At 36.5% G+C, this 17,368-nt stretch overlaps 1 protein-coding gene across 1 annotated transcript in view; it reads left to right on the forward strand.

Annotated features, from left to right (window-relative positions):
• The first annotated feature begins 2,173 nt into the window (after nt 1-2,173).
• itga1 (integrin, alpha 1) overlaps nt 2,174-17,368 on the forward strand; it is a 57,033-nt gene continuing 41,838 nt past the window's right edge. Inside the window, exon 1 of the mRNA XM_048173731.1 lies at nt 2,174-2,428. Coding sequence (XP_048029688.1) covers nt 2,386-2,428 — 43 coding nt within the window. The 5' untranslated portion in view covers nt 2,174-2,385. The remainder of the gene's footprint in view (nt 2,429-17,368) is intronic.

Below are 17,368 nucleotides of genomic sequence, written 5' to 3' on the forward strand. Positions count from 1 at the left end.
TGATTTATTTGAACTTAAGATAGGTTAATTGTACTGATGAGTAAAATTCATGCTAATTGAATGAGATCACACCAGTTTCATTTGACATATTCTGTGAATGTTTCCTGAACATAATTCATTCTTGTTGATCCAACCAGTGCTATTGCAATTCAGACTGGTGCCCTTGTGCAGTGTTGCTCAAGTTTTCTGCACTTTTAAGGAAATGGAAAGACCTGTTAGTGTTTAAGTGTTTAATGTTTAGTTATTTTGAACATTTAAAAGAGTTTGTAGCGTATATATATAAAACATTTTTTGTTACCATCATGGTGAAGATGTGCGCTTGTGCTTAGGTTGTGAATAGCTGTTGTACACAGACATACATGTTTCATGACCATTGAGAGGGATAAAGCTGATGACCATATGTAGACTGTGTAAATTATGTGCTGGTCCTCAAACTAATTTATTTATATTTCTATAAAAACTAAACTAAAATATCACTTTTTCATATGCTAAGTAACATTTATAGCATGCAAGTAATGATCAGGTAAAGAACTTCTCATCACTGGCTTTAGCACAGTTAAAGCTTGTTGAGAACAACATAGATTTATTTCATGCAGCCACCCATAGCCTAACCACAAGGTCTACACTTCAGCATAATGGTAACCTCAAAAAAATCGACATAACAAACTCTTTTAAATGTCAAATATAACTGAACATCAAACTTTAAAAGGTATTTCCCTTTACTAAAAACACATTAAACAGCACTTAAGTTCATCATTTACTGTCCTGATCTTTCCCTACGCAAAGCATGCTGGGAACTAGAAATCCACTGCCCAGTTTCAATCAATGCAACATAAATGATTCATGTCGTCCCAACACAAATGGTTTAGGTTAACCTAACATTTTGCAAATTTAATTTCATTTAACATAATACAATTGAGTGCAAATGCCAATTAAGTAAAAAACTAAAGATTTGTGTTGGTTCAGCTTATTTTATTTAAATAAACTGAACAAGCAGCTAGAATCATTTTTTTGAGTGTACATGCATAGGATATGTAAGGTTGCCTTCCAGACGGGTGTGTAGGAAATTGATTAAAGAAAGACAGACAAAAAAAACAAAAAAAAACACTAATCAGTGTTTTCCTGAAATGTGATTCTGGGAGGATCTAGTGAACAGAGGAAGCTGGAATAATGTAAACTGCCTGTTTCTCTAGAGATTCTTGAGATTCAATTTTTGATTAGTTTTTGTGTCAGAAATACACAGGGCACAAAGGAACTATGCACTTTGTATACTTTGAACTTTTAATTTTGTATGTGACCGCTTGCCATCTGAAAGTGTCATTATTGGAGGAAGAATTCTTCAGAATCCCTTTGGTGCTACTTCAGTCTTTGATGAAGAGCAGGTAGTGTATATGAAGCAGAATTATGGCCACACTTGTGTCAGAATAACTAATAACTATAGTGAGTTGTGCTTTGATAGTATCTAGCACAGATGACATTGTAGCAAGATAAAAACAGCATTTCTGAGAACAGAAGTGACTAAGCAAGATAAGGAACAGACACAACAACAGCAGAGTTTACTTTACACGCAAACAATGTACTAAAAACCAAAAAGTTTTTCCTTTGTGTTATATCTATAAAAGATCCTTTGTACCTACTGCAACTGGACTCCTTAATCGAAAAACGATGTGATCTAGTATCTAGAATGGTGTTTTTTTTTTCTTTTCATTTCTCCCTTGCTGATATGTGTGTGACGTGTTTGTACATGGTATTGCTGGTGTGGTCAAAGACAAATTTCAAACACTTTTTCTGCTAAAAACAAGAGCCAGATGGAAAAAAAATTGTACAAGGTTAAACAGGGTTTTTCATCAAAGACAAAACATAGGAATCATAGTCTACAAGAAAAATTTACAGTAGCGGGTTCTTAACCAAAAAATTGCATTTGTGAATAAAAAATTTGCCAAATAGACTATAATAAAAAAGATTAACAATATAGACGACTGAATACTAGAATTTGAGTTGTGATAAAGAAAAATAATACAAAAAGTATTAATTAATTTTCTGACATTGATAGGTAGGCCTACATAACACATTCGCTAATTTCAGCTACTTGAATCTGAATAAGGAAGAATCCTCCCCTTAAATGCCCAGCGAAGCCCTCCCTCATCGTCACCCCTCATGCTTTCAAATGTAAACTCAGTCAAGGAGTAAGTTTAGACATAAGGTGTGTGAGATCTGTAGACTTGCACTTGGACATTGACTTTGCTGAGGAAATGCCCTCTAGCTAACTCTGAGAGTAATTGAATCGAGTCTTTGCCCCCAGAGAGTCTGTCTGCTGCTCAGTTGAGGGTCCGCGCTTCCAAGGGAAGGAGCCTCGTATCCAGCCTCTGACAGGGAACGGGAAAGATGCTTTCTGGAGGCTATCATTTCACACTAGCGGCGCTTCTGGGTACGTTTTTTTATTTGGTCTGGTTTCGGTTACATGTGTACATGTCAAAAACCCGAGAGCGAAACTGTGCGTATTATTTATAAATGTCACTGTATATTCCGAAGACCATACATATACATTATAATGTATATAATGTATTATTGATGATCTGATGTTAGGCTATCCACTTTGCCCGAATGCGGTCTGTTAAGCAAGCTATTCTGAACATAAGTCATTGTTATTTATTTTGTTGACGTACAGAACATTACTTAACCGCTTATTTACGCGGGGATTTTTCGCACACTATGTCCATGCATGTAGCCTTTATAAAATGTTTCCCTGACAACGCACTTTTAGTCTTACGTTAAGAGCAAATAGATATTATATATCTCTTGATTACTGACATTTTGAGACTGCTTGATTATTACCATTACATTGACATTCTGCATTCTGAATTATAGCGAATTTTAAAGGTGCACTATAAAAGGTATAATTTTTTCCTAAAAAATTGTATACACTAAGAAATGAATATCATTTTTGAGCAAAATAACTGAAATAATATACACTTAGATAAAAACGGCTACAAGAAAGTCTACTAGAAAAAAACTGTTTTATTCTAGAGTGGGTCGCCCCATTATGGCAGCTGCCTTGTTGGGATCACATGACCAATTAAAGTTATTAGTTATTATAATAACAACAACAACAACAACAACAATATTATTATGTTTAATTTATATAGCAACTTTCATCCAGAGTGTAAACAAACTTCTTACATGCAAGCCAATAGGTGTCAGTATAAAATCCAAAACCACCTCTTTTGGGATGAATTATGCTGCCTACACATGCTCTTGGAATTATCGTAAATCCTAGGTAAAAATTGCACATGAACGCCCTCCCATTTCGAAACTTGAATGCGATGAGCTTGTAATCACTACTTCAGAAATGGGAATTATTACATTTCCGATAGCATGTGAAGGCAGCATTAGAGCCATATAAAACAAAAAATAAAAACTTACTGAGGGCACCTTTAACTATAAATCAACATTTTGGCTGTTGTCCGTGAAGCTGCATATTGACACATTTTTAATAACCTTTCATGTAAACATTTAATTCATGTTATTAAATGGGGCATAGGAAGAGCACTTTTAATGAGGAATAGCAATCAGTGTTCCCTCCCTGTTTAACCTAATGAAGAGAGCTCAGATGTCTCCTTGGGTTCAGAGTCTTAGGAATGCATGTGATACAGGCTCGTGACCTGCGTTAAGGAATTAAGTTGGATGCAGCTGCAGATAAAAGTTCACATTGACTTGCATTAGGTGCAGGGTCATCACACTGTTGCTTCATTCATGCACTTAACTCTGGTCCAGTACCAATTGGCTAGCACACTTGGTGGTCATTACCTGTATAAATATCATTAAATTTAGCAAGATACTGGATGAAATGCATATTCATGCTTATGTGGTACTGTGAAGCATTCCTTAATCAGCCATGATTCCTTTTGGTGGTTTTATGTTAGTGTAGGTCTTATCATTCACCTGCTTTTAGATCCTGATTTACAGATCAGCACCCTTATGGACAACAGAGAAAATCCTTGTTTGGCTATGAGAGTGTCTCCTTCACAGCCCCAAAGACTCAGATGTGGTTATTGTAGTGGTGACATTTAAGCTGAATTCCTAATGGAGATGAGCGTGCAAGAGTTTTTGGTTAGAGACTCAAAAGAAATGCATCTGTTTTCAGTCAGCTTGTGTCTATGGATGTGTGGGACATCACAGACATACATATTGACGTAAGGGTGTGGAACATGTTATAAAAAGCTCTGTTATATATATAGATTGGGTCATTTGGAGTCTTTGGAGATGTGGAATTATGATTATAATTGTTATAATCAGCTTGCTAACAGTACTGTTTTCTTAATTGAACAAGTACGTATTGAAACCAGGTTTCTGTTTGTATTTTTTGATGATGACATTTCTGAATCTGTATTATTGTGTTAATAAATGGTGCACACTCGCAAATTACTTAAAACTCCCACACTGTAAAACCGATCAGCTGAGAATACCCAAAATTTTTGTAGACACCAATTACCTCAAAAAATTTAAAGGGTTAGTTCACAAAATGAAAATTGTGTAATTTATTACTCACCCTCATGTCGTTCTATACCCCTAAGACTTTCGTTCATCTTTGGAACACAAATTAAGATATTTTTGATTAAATCTGATGGCTCAGCAAGGCCTGCATAGACAACAATGGTACTTCCTCTCTCAAGATCCATAAAGGTTTAAAAAATTGTATACACTAAGAAAAGAATATCATTTTTGAGCAAAATAACTGATTATAATATACACTTAGATAAAGACGACAGTTTTTATCTACAAGAAAGTCTACTAGAAAAAACTGTTTTATTCTACATAGAGCGGGTCGCCCCATTATGGTACTAAAAACATATTTAAAGGTGATCTTTTCGTCGACTGAGAAACCAAAGACTGTTACTGAGTTTTTGAAATGAGCGCATGCGTAAGAACAACCCCCCTCCTTCACAGCTCATTTCAAGGGAACGCCTCCCAAAACTCGTGCACGAGTATTGGAACACGAGTGTTTACCACCGGCATTCGCTGTGTCGTGTTAGTGGATTCATTATGTCGGACTCACCGCAGGTAACTCATAATCTGCAGTTGTTACTCCTGTCTCCTGACAAAAACATTGCATGCGGCGCCTGTGGAGTGTGGAAAGTTACTTGAGAGCGCAGCCGCGCACGTCTCTCACAAGGAACGTCACGGCAGTGATTGACAAGCCAGAGGGCCAATCGTTTACGTGATGATCGCGTAAACGATTGGCTGATGTTTTTAAGGCCCTTCCTCGTGCACAGATGATGTATATTAATATTATTCCTTTCACTGCACCTAATAAATAGTCTTTTATCAGTTAGTAAAGACAGTTTCAAGTAATATTGCAAAAATGTATAAAACAAAACATCCTCTTTAGCACCTTTAAATCAGTTCATGTGAGTTCAGTGGTTCTTCCTTAATATTATAAAGCGATGAGAATATTTTTTGTTTGCCAAAAAACCAAAATAACGATTTTTTAACAATATCTAATGATGGCTGATTTCTAAACACGTGAGTCACGTGATTTCAGCAGTTTGGCGGTTTGACACGCGATCCGAATCACTGATTCGTCTCAAAAGATTCATAACGCTCCAAAGCAGTGTTTTGAAATCGCCCGTCACTAGATATTGTTAAAAAGTCGTTATTTTGATTTTTTGGCGCACATAAAATATTCTTGTCACTTTATAATATTAAGGTAGAACCACTGTTCTCACATGAACATGATTTTTAGTACCTTTATGGATCTTGAGAGAGGAAGTACCATTGCTGTCTATGCAGGCCTCACTGAGCCATCAGATTTAATCAAAAATATCTTAATTTGTGTTTCAAAGATGAACGAAGGTCTTAGGTGTGTAGAACGACATGAGGGTGAGTAAAAAATAACATTGTTTTCATTTTTGGGTGAACTAACACTTTAAGTAAAACAACTAAATTTTTTAAAGTAAACAATAATTATAAATAACAATTAAGTCAAACTGAATTTTTAAAATTTTATTTAATGTTTAAATCCACTGTACTTAAAACTATTGTTTACCATACATAATGTTTCTCTTTTTTCACTTATTTTGATGCAGTGTTTGTAAAACACGATAAGTTCACAATACTCAAAACGTTTAAGTAAACAACTCAAAAATTATTTTAGTAGAACTTAAAAAATGTATTTTGTACTACACAAACTTGCTAATTACAATTTAATTGAAACATCAAATAAACTAATATTTACACTTAATATTTATGCTTAAGTGTTCGTTAGCAACAGCAACATGCATTATATAGTCTTTTGTTATATAAAGTTTTGCAGCCCATTTGCAGACCTAACCACAGACACTACTCTGCACCACTATGGTAACATCACAGAAACAAATTTAAATACCAAATAAATACACAAAATAACACTCAAATTCAACATTTTTTCTACTTACACAGTGTGACGCAAAGCATGCTGGAAACTTGAAATCTGCTGCAACTCATTTTAATTTTGAATGGATTCTTCAGATAATGTCGGTTAGAGAAAGGATGTCACACTGATGACGTCACTTTATGTCACTCAGTAAACTTAAAAATAATTATTTAAGTATAAGGGTTTGCTCAAAAATGTTGAGCTACACAAAATAAAACTAAACTCCTCATTCAGAAAATGTAATTGTTTTAAGTTGCATCAATGATTTAACAGACTTTAATTGCAGCATACTCAATCTTTATAAGTTAGTAGTACTGTTCGGGTTTACGGTGCATATAATTTTTTTTTCCATAAAATACTTTTTTTTTCTAATATTCATTACAATACTGTGTAATACTTTTATTTTACAATTATACTAATGTTTTCATATTTAACTAATATTACTAATATTTTACTATTTTGCACACTAATGCGTACATTAAAGTTAATTCTGTGAATGTTGAGAGTTTTTTTCCCTGGATAAACAGCGTGTCCGGTTTATCTCCAGGCTTTGATAGGAATGCATTCCTTCTGCGTGTGCTTTATGTACAAAACGCCTGCACTGTCTCCGATAAATAATAAATTCATCGAATGCTTAACAGATTCATAACAGCGGAACAGTTTGTGTACTTTGAATTCAAAGGCATAGTTCAACCCAAAATGAAAATGTCAACATTTACTCACCCTCTTTCCTTTCTTCTGTGGAACACAAAAACAAGTTTTTTTGAGGGTGAGGGTGAGTAAATCATAGCAGAATTTTAATTTTTGGGTCAGCTATCCCAGAAAGGCATCTTCAGAGTAGACTCATTAACCTTGTTTTACTTCATGGAGTGATTTGTTTTTATCCTGCGCATCTAAAATGGCTTACTGTAGATTAATTTCAACCCTTTCCGTCTAATTTAATAATGTGCACCAAAAATAGAGACATTAGGAGATGAATGGTCAAGTGCAGAGTGAGACGGGCTGAAGTTAGCCATCTGCCACTCCCCTCTCGCTGGCATGAAGATCTCCACAGTTATAAATCTAGAGCACTTACTGGCAAGGGTTTCAAATCTCCTAATAGACCTTGCTTTGAACCGTCTTCTTCCATACTTGGAAACTTCAAAATGGCATTCCATTACATGCAGACAAGCCCCAGTCCTCTCAAAGGAAACACTCTGACTCATAATTATAGCAGAAGATGGTTGTAGACAGTAGACATGGTTCATGTACTGTACTGCTCCTGAGAGAAACAATCTCCAGACCTGGCAAATTTGGAGTTGATGGTACTCAAAAGAGGTGTTCAAGTGCAGGTTGATCATGGAAAATGTCATAGTGGCATCAATTCAGTTTGACAAACCACTTATTTTTTCTGAGAATTGGCACAGAATGTGCAGTTCAGTTTAAATTATCATAATAGATATAATTACTGCATTGGTGAGCCTCCAACTTAAACAACTCTTCAACAAGCTACTGTGAAAACATTCACATTGAATATGATACATGACTACCATGCGATCTGGAATGTTTCTCATTAATTGTTGTGATAAGGCTAGTTTTCTTGCTATTATGCCATGATCACAGGAAGTATTCTGGGTTCCAGGCTATTTTAAACATTCTTGCTTGCTGGAAAACTGCTCCTGCAATCCGCTTTGTGCCAGGCTGTCAAGTTCTGGAAAAGTACTGTTTGAGCGAGTGAACCGGAGGCTGGCACATCTCTTGCTGCTGCTCCGTTCCTATGATCCATCAGATACACCATTGACTTAAGTTTCCATCCCATCTGCACATACTTAGCTTCCTGATGTTCAGAAACATCTCCAACTTTGATCTGCAAGTGACTTTGTAAGGAAAATCATGTCTTTTGTTTCCAGTCGCTCAAAAAAACTAATGCACTTATAGAATGACATTAGGTTTGTTATCCAGAATTAAGGGCAGTTTACATAAAAATACAAAGTCATGAAACTCTAGATGGCACAGGCTGATAGGTCCTTAACTCAATCTGCTTGCAATCACATCATTCTCTATAGGGCACAGCTGATTGGTTCCTGTTGTATCAGTAGCCAACCTTCAAATACTTGGTCAGCATTGGCTGTAGCAGTGCAGTGTGCTTGCAGTAACCCTCACCTTACCCAGCTCCACCTGTATAGTTACGCTATGGGTAATTCATATATGCTATTTTGTACAGCAGCAGCATATCTTGCTCACAGCAGTGTGTTGTGTATGTATTGGCAGTAGCAAGTCCCGTATATGGTATTGCAGCAGTAGCAGCAATAACAGCAGCAGCATAGCAGATCTATTCTGCCAAGACCAAACATATCGATATTGTCAAATCCATTTCCATGCTAAACACTCTGAGAGTTGTCATGACAGAAATAAAAATTTACTCACCCTTATGTCGTTTCAAAATTGTATGACTTTCTTTTTTTCTGTGGAACAGAAACAGATGTATTTTGAAGAATGTTTTAAGTGATTTTGTCTGTACAATGAAAGTCTCCAATTGACTTTTATTGTATGGACAAAAAATATTTTTCTTTTTTTTTTTCACTGAAGAAAGTAAGTAAATCTGAACTTTTGGTATGAATAGCACATCTAGCTTATCTTAGAATTTTTTTAAGATGGTCTCAGTTTCTTATCTAACAGTTTCTTGCACATTTGAAACAACCGTTAACTTACTTTGACTTCAAAAAAGATGCACAGGAAGTAACACCTCTGAAATCGGAAGCCTGACATTGTTAGTTTTAGCATTCAGATCTGTTGTATTCTTTGCACTTCTTTGAACTATACAGGGAAGCTCTGCAGTAAATCTCATTTTCCTGTCCTGCTTTCTGCTAGTGCAAAATTAGTGTATTTTACAGTTTTTCCTCAATTGCTTAGACACTGAAATCTATATAGTTTCTCTAACAACAAAATCATAAAAGTACATACCTCAAATGTTTATGACAAAAAACAGACAGTTCAAAACTTAGTTATCTTTAATATAAGTCAGACTTTGCCTTCAAAAACATAAAGCTGTCATAGATGCAGGGAACATTGCACGCTGTCAGATTTAATAAAAATAATATGACTATGGCCTCTTACTACAGTAAAAGAGATTTTACAGAGCAGCCTCTAAATATGTTAAACCTTGCAACATAATACTACAGTAATCTACATAAATTATAGTGATTGTGCTGTTAAATAAAAGAGATTAGATTTTAAACAATTCCTTAAAACACAGTTGTTGTTTTTTTGAGCTTACAGTACTGGGTAAAGTAAGCATCATTCAAGGACGTTTGTATAAGTTTGTATGTGCATGAACATCACAACTTCCTGAAAGTTACATTTACGTGATGAAAACTGTAGAAAAGCACATTTTAGAAACAAAATACTGTAAATTATATTTCTTAAATATTCAACCATAATATGAGACACAGTTGATATGGCAAATGTGCAATCACATTTATTCTGAATCAGCATATTGTCTCCTGCCAGGAGACAAGTTACTGTACTGTATCTCTCTTATTTCTGTCAGCTTTCCATAGAAAAGGTCAACTACAGAAGCACAGATCACATTAGAGACAAATGTTTTGGTGTTACATACCAGGAAGGAGCCAGGCAGTTAGAGGGTAGGGGTGAAAAGTGAGAGAGATTTGTGATGTCAGACGAAAAGCAAAAGCCGTTTCAGAAGTGCTTGTTCTTTTTAGCAGCATCCCTCAAAATGAGCACCGTAGAACTGAAACTTTACAGGGTAAATCCATTCTCCCATAAAATGTTCAACATAACCAGCTAGACATTTTGAAGCATCTAAAAAACATGACCCCAGGGGCACGACCTGGTGACCTCTCTCTCAAAGGCCATAAACCTCACAGCACAAAAATAATGAGAGCGAACAGATTCTTTACAGGTGCTATTTCACCCATGTGTCACTGTTAATGAGCTTGCTGGGACACTGGGAACAGTTGACAGAACTGTCAAATACCAAATCGTGTTTTTATGCAAATGTAAACTTTTGGTTTTCTGTTATGTTTTGAACATTATTTTTGCTGTAATGTAAAAAAATTCTGATGTAAATGTAACAAGGGAATCATTATTTAGCTGATATATGATTTTTCAGGGTCTCTTTCTGCAGGTTACATCGTTACACCAGTAGGTGGTGACAAGTCACTATGAGTGAGTCATTGAATCATTCATTCAACCGATTTGTTAAAAACTGCTGAGTCATTCAGGAATGAAACAAGTGGTTGGCTGCATCCGAATGTGCATACTTCTTTACTCTATGAAAGGCAGTTATTCATAGAATTCATAAAACAGTAGGTGAAAAGTAAATAACCTATTACTTCTATCCTATGAGGCCATGGGAGAGGACTTGCATGAATGGCAGTGAAGCAATGCAACTGACTTTGGAAGGTCAGATGACAATGACAACATTCATACTACATTCATACTACATACATTTATACCATATAGAATGTACTTTTTTAATGGTCATGAAGGAATCACTTTTACTGCTTATTTAAAAGAAGTACCTACTGAAAAGATACGGGATTTCGAACGGAGCCTCTGTTTTTAAGAATGAGCCATTGAAGCATTCATTCAACCGATTTGTTTAAAACTGCTGATTCATTTAGTAATGAATGAAGTGACTGTTTTTTAAGAAAAAGTCATTGAATCATTCATTCAACCAGTTTGTTCAAAACCACTGATTCATTCTGGATTCATTCGTTTGGAATTGTTTTCGTTGGCAGACAAAGACCGCTTTTCCACCGCAGGATCTTTTCCCAGGAACTAGGGAGTTTGGGGTGGTACTCTGTGTGTTTCGACCGCAGGGACCAGGGTCTTAATGAAGTTCTGGGTAAAAATTTCCCCCTCAGAAAGTCCCTGCTCACTAGGTAGTACTTTTTCAAAGTTCAGGAACTTTCGGGGGTGGGACTTGGGCGTTGAACATGCTGACTGAGTTTATGCAGCATTATGATTGGTTGACTCCAAGCATTTTATTTCCACCACCTTTTTTAAAAGTCTGTTGCGATGCGTGCAGTAAGAGTTGTTTGCTATATGAATCAACAATGGAAGTTAAAAATTACAATCAATGGAATGACGACAAGGTTCAGGCTTTGTTGCAGAGGAAGAAATCCAGTACTGGAAAGTTGCACGCAGTCCTATGTCACCGGACTAATCTTCACGGTTCTTTAGACCTCGATGGAAATGCAGACAGCAACAGGTCAGAAACAAGGCTCAAGTAACTCTCAATATTGTGTCTAAAATGTAACTCAATATAAACTTCTTGTTTATTGAACTATTGAATAAAAGACTGAATCCACCTACTTATTCCCTAATTACTTATTGTCACATGTACTTCCCTTTAAAAAAATATGACAACGTGTTCGATTTATATGTTCTTATTTATCTTTTTATATAAACATATGTTACTAAAATAAAATATAAAGGACTGTATTTAGGAGGACAGTGCAAGAGAAAGCTAAACAATGTTCGTCTTCATGAGCCTTTTTTTTATCTGTCATGTGATTGAACTTCACAGGGTATTTGCGAAGAAAAGGCAAGAAAGCCCCTAACATGATCGCATTATCTTCACTTAGGCGCAACAACAAATAACATTTCTTCCAGACACAGAAAAGTACATCTTTCAGCCTATTAATAATGCTGATGTGCTGTACAACACAGAGCTCTTGTTTTATCAAGCCTCTGAGGCACACTACATAGAAACATCATCATTTCTCTTGCCATATCAATAGTTTTTGCTACTGTATCTGTAGAATGATATCTGAAATGTGCGCGTATACCATATATTTGCATTTGCTGCCAGTCTATAAAATACTGCAGCTTTTTTCGTATCTCACCATAATATTTAGCTTGAACTTTGCCCTTTACAGAGACTTCATCCCCAAACTCACATGAATCAAGTACCATCCGGGACAACTAGGCAAGCTTTGACTTAAACTCCAGCTGAGAGACATAAGTCAGTCCATGTACATGATGTAGGAGTGTTAATTCCAGCAGCATGTAAAACGGCAGTCTCAGAGAATGTTGGCATTCAGCACAGCTCCAGGAAGTGAGCTGGATAATGTCTGCTGCAGAGAATCGAACTCCCCTCCAGCGGGACAGGCAGAACAGGCTAACTGTTTCCAGAGCCGCACTATACATGTGACATTCTGTGATTAGCTACGGGGGATGTTTCATTTTATTCTCATGATGCAGATAGACAGCATAACCTTTTCCATTTGGATGGAGGGCAGCAGTATTTATTTTACCTAATTTGCAATAATTGCTAAAACATCTAATTTATAGCTAATTTTTCTTTCTGACTGCGGAGATCACAGGATTTGAATATGTCAGTGTTCTGGATGATTGGCCTCTGCAGATCCTGAATATATATATATATATATATATATATATATATATATACATATATATCCCATTATTTGTATAATATATATTTTTTGTCAAATGGGATGTCATAACATCAATAGTTTACCCTCAGTTGTCTCCTTACTCTATGTGGTAGTGATTCTCTGGCCATTATTTTTCGGTTGAGATGTCGGAAGTGACCCGCTTTGCCCCGCGCTGTGTATTTTTAGTCTCAAAACATTTCTGTGTGATGTTTGAGCAAGCCTGGGTTCCTGGCCCATCTGTGCACCGTGTGGCTGGACACTTACAGAACTGCGTGGGAACCGCCGTTTTTGGGGAGTGTCTGGGTGTGTTTTTGTGTGAGTGTTTGTACAAGGTGGGCGTTTGACAGAACATGATCAGGGGTCTCTCTCCCTCTAGTGCGGAGGAAGCTGGAATAAAAGCTTCTGTAACCAGCAGGGAGCATTATGTCATTCTGTGGGCGTACTTTTCCATGGCCAATAAAATGCTGGTCCTCCAGAGGACACATCTGAAGGCAGCATATTCAGGAACAGGATATTGGGGATGTGTGGTGATTTCACTATAGAGTTTTGCCACTTTCACATGTGGCATTTCATGCTTATTTACTAATCACCCACAATACAACTTAATAAGGTGCTACATGTGTTCAAATAAAAATACTTTAATGTCATTATTTCCAAAGCAAATGCACCTCCTTTCTATGTGCAAATTGCAAATTGCGTTCAGCACTACATTTGTGGGAATGGTTGCATTTGAATACAATTTTTATGAATTGGGTGTAGGGCCTCAAGTAATGTTTATTTAATAACCAATTAATCTGTTGTTTTGTTTATTAGTTAATTGGGTAAAAAAAAAAACATTTTTATAGCATTTATAGCTACACCCTAACAACCACCCTGAGTAACCTAGCAACCCCATAGCAACACCCTAGCAACTAGCCTGAGTACCCCAGCAACCACATAGCAACACCCTAGCAACCACCCCAAATACGCTAACAGCCACATATCAAACAATTTGTCTGAGAGACTTAAAACCTTCAAACTTTGAGGGCCCTATAATACACCTGGCGCAATGCGACGCAAGGCGCAGCGCAAGTGTGTTTGCTAGTTTGCGTCCGGCGGCGTTCGCGTTTTCCCGTTCAGCGCCACGTCCTTAAATTAGTAAATGCATTTGCGCCAGTTAGTGCGCCCATGGGCGTGCTGGTCTAAAAAAGAGGTGTGTTCAGGCGCATTGCCGGCGCATTGCTATTTTAAGGAGCTGAAAATAGACTGCGCCATAGACCAACTCAAACCTGGTCTAAGGTCTAAAGTCAATGGCGCAATATTTTTTTGTTAGAGCGCGTTGGTAGAAACTGCGCCTCTGGGCGCGTCCACAGTGCGCGTTGACTTTGCTTATTACACACAGGGATGCGCATCACACAAACATGCCAAATATTAAAAACAAAAGGATTACAGTGTAAAAGAATATTATTGTGTTATTCCGCCAACAAATTCCGCCATGTAAATAGCAATCCGCCATGGCGCGAGCGCATCTCGCTCTTAAAGGGAATGGGAGATGACACTCTGATTGGTTTATTGAACGTTATGCCCATTACTCATTAAGAGAATAGGGACAACCCATTTCAAAACGGACCGTTTTTTCCGTCGTTAAAATAGCAAAAGTGGATTTGGACACGCCCTGAGTGCACCTGCGCCTTGCGCTTTACACTTTGCGTTTAGATCGTTAAAATAGGGCCCTATGTTTTTAAAACCGATTCAAACTCAAAACCTTCAAGCTTTAAAAACTCTCTCCCACTCTAAACTATTTCACACATTTCAAGTTTTTACAATCACTTCAAACTTTCAGACAAGGCATTCTCAGGCCAGCATCAAAGTTTGTTCACAAACTTTACTCCTGTAGTTACTATTATTATCATATTATTGATGAACTCTAATATAATATATCTAATATATTATTGTTGTAAATTATCTGTTGTAAATTGTCCTGTAAAATAAAAAAATCATTCAATAATTATAGGTCTAATAATTATTTTATTTTATGTTACAATACTAATATTTATGTCTTAAATTCTTCACAGGTGTTCACAAACACACATTTGGGAAACCCTGATTTGAACAAAATAGTATAAAATTGTAATATTAGCTCATTAATTAGCACATTTGTATTGGAAAGATTTTTTAATCTTGGTAGTACATACAACAATACAATTGGCTTATAATGTATTATTATATCTTCTTATTCTATCTTGTTATTTTAGTGCACCTATTAACCCAAAGAAGTGTATCCGACATTGTGTGCATGTCAGTACTCAAATTCATTCAGATATATCAGCCTCTTTGGCCAGGAAAGAAAGCGACAAGGAGAGTGTGTGCACAAGGACACATTTACGTGATTATCTTGAGATCTGCTTTGTCATGAAAGAGCATGTGTGAGCCAGACAAGGCCTCGACCCAGGCTTCGTTTCTCATAATCACGCAGCTCTCCCGTTGCCAAATGGGCTGATTTAAAAGTCTTAGCACAGATAAATCCAACACATTGCCGGCATCTACAGCTTCATACAATTAATCACATTTTGGCACTAACATATGACACATGATCAAACCTGAAGGGGGAAGACAGCGTCATTTAACACGTTTTGACCTTGACTGCAATATAAGCTTGGAGCTTTACCACTTTAAAGAGCTTGTAGAGATCCAAAACGTGTTCCCAGTTTTCTTTTCACATCTCCACGGATACCAAGGTTTGCACCATAAACATTTGGGCGTGATGATAATGTTTGATGATGTCACTATGATGTCATTGTGAGGTGTCATCCAGCTATGTTAGTTATTATAGTTTGGCAAAGATGTCAGAAATGAAAGCATTAAAGGTCATGCATGCTTTCTGAAAACTTTGGAACAAATAGAAAGATCAAAACATGCCTACAATTCTTTAGTATTGTCCGCATATTGTTTTTGTCCATTTTTGGATGGGAAATAGAAAATCTGCTGTGTGTAGGCTAATTTTATTTTTACACTTTAGTCCTGCATGTATTTGGAAATGATGTCCTGTTACACAGAAATGAACATGTAAACCGCACGTTTTACATTTGAGACATTTAGCAGATGCTCAGTTCTGACTGGCAGGAAGTGCTTTTGATAGTGCAAGACTAGAAAAGGAAGTGTGTTTCTACTGAGTTGTCCTCACAAGCGGCATGCAAAACATACAATACATTTACAAACAAATGACTTTTCTTAGCAAGTTATTTTTAATGGCATCAAAAATTTACAGTGCAACAAGTGGCAATTTGTAATTTTTTAAATTTATTTTATTTTTTTTTGGGCAAATTGGTGGTTTTGTACAATATGATGTTGCCCCTTTGAAGGTTTTAGTGGACCTTTTTTCTAAAAAATTTTACATTTTTGCATGAATCAAAATGTAAAATAGTTACATTTTCTCATGAGATTGCAAATAGTTAATCAGTCTGAAAAACCGCTCTGTATCTCTTACAGAAAATTTGGTTGAGTGGAAACTTCTTTTATATAAGCAATATATATATATATACCCAAATTAATTGGAATTGATATTGTGATATTGTGGAATTGATATTTATTCTGAGATATTTAATTCAGTTCAATTCATTGGTTAGGAGGGATTCTGCCATTCTTTTCAATCAGTCCATATTATGCACTTTTACAAAGTCTTGATTTTGTGTTTTTGGCTCTACTATTACTATTAGTTTTTCATACTTGAATGTTCAAAAACACCCAGTCTGTCAGTAACACTCTGTTTAGTTTCTATCTCCATGAAGTCCCTCCTTCTGAAAAGCTCACTGTGCTCTGATTGGTCGGCTGAACCAGTGTGTTGTGATTGGTCAACCACTTTGAGCGTGTTTGAGAAATGTCACACACCTAACCATAACCGCAAGTTTCAACACACTACTAACTCAACCATGCCATGTCCCTTTTTTGCCTATACCTTGGGTGGGAATTTAAATGAGGGATACTGTGACACGTTCATTCCCGGAAGAAAACTCAAGACTACAAACAAGACAATTCAGAGAGTTCAGAAACTGCTTACTGATAGAGAATAACTCACTTTGAATTGAATTTGTGCTTTGTAACTTGGCCGATCTTTTCCATGGTCAAACAGCAACATTACTTTACTAAAGAAAGCTGAACATGTAAAAAAGCATAACAGGCCCTCTTTAAGAGTTAGAAACCCCCTCTACGCCTGAATCTTGACTGTAAATAATACTCTTGTAGAGCTATGATCCACCGTCTAAGCATCTCTTCCCCATTTGTGATCAATGCAAAGGGCCTCTTTGGCTGGTGGCCATCTTGAATCACCTAATTGACTCAATACTGTTGAAATCAATCAAGTCTATTAAGAGAATGGACGATTTTTTTCCATTCTTCATTATCATGAATCCAGCAAAAATGACTGAAATCTAATGCAAGGGTGTTTTCCTGAGGTTTCAGAGTTATGTGTGTGTCATTGTGATTGCATAAGCGCTGTGTGTGTATGATTAGTAGCGTGTTTGCAAAGCACTAGCTCACTGTGTGCTGCGAGCGCGTCCTGCATTAAACCTTAGCA

This window comes from Megalobrama amblycephala, linkage group LG2 (assembly GCF_018812025.1).
Source record: "Megalobrama amblycephala isolate DHTTF-2021 linkage group LG2, ASM1881202v1, whole genome shotgun sequence".
Taxonomy (NCBI): domain Eukaryota; kingdom Metazoa; phylum Chordata; class Actinopteri; order Cypriniformes; family Xenocyprididae; genus Megalobrama; species Megalobrama amblycephala.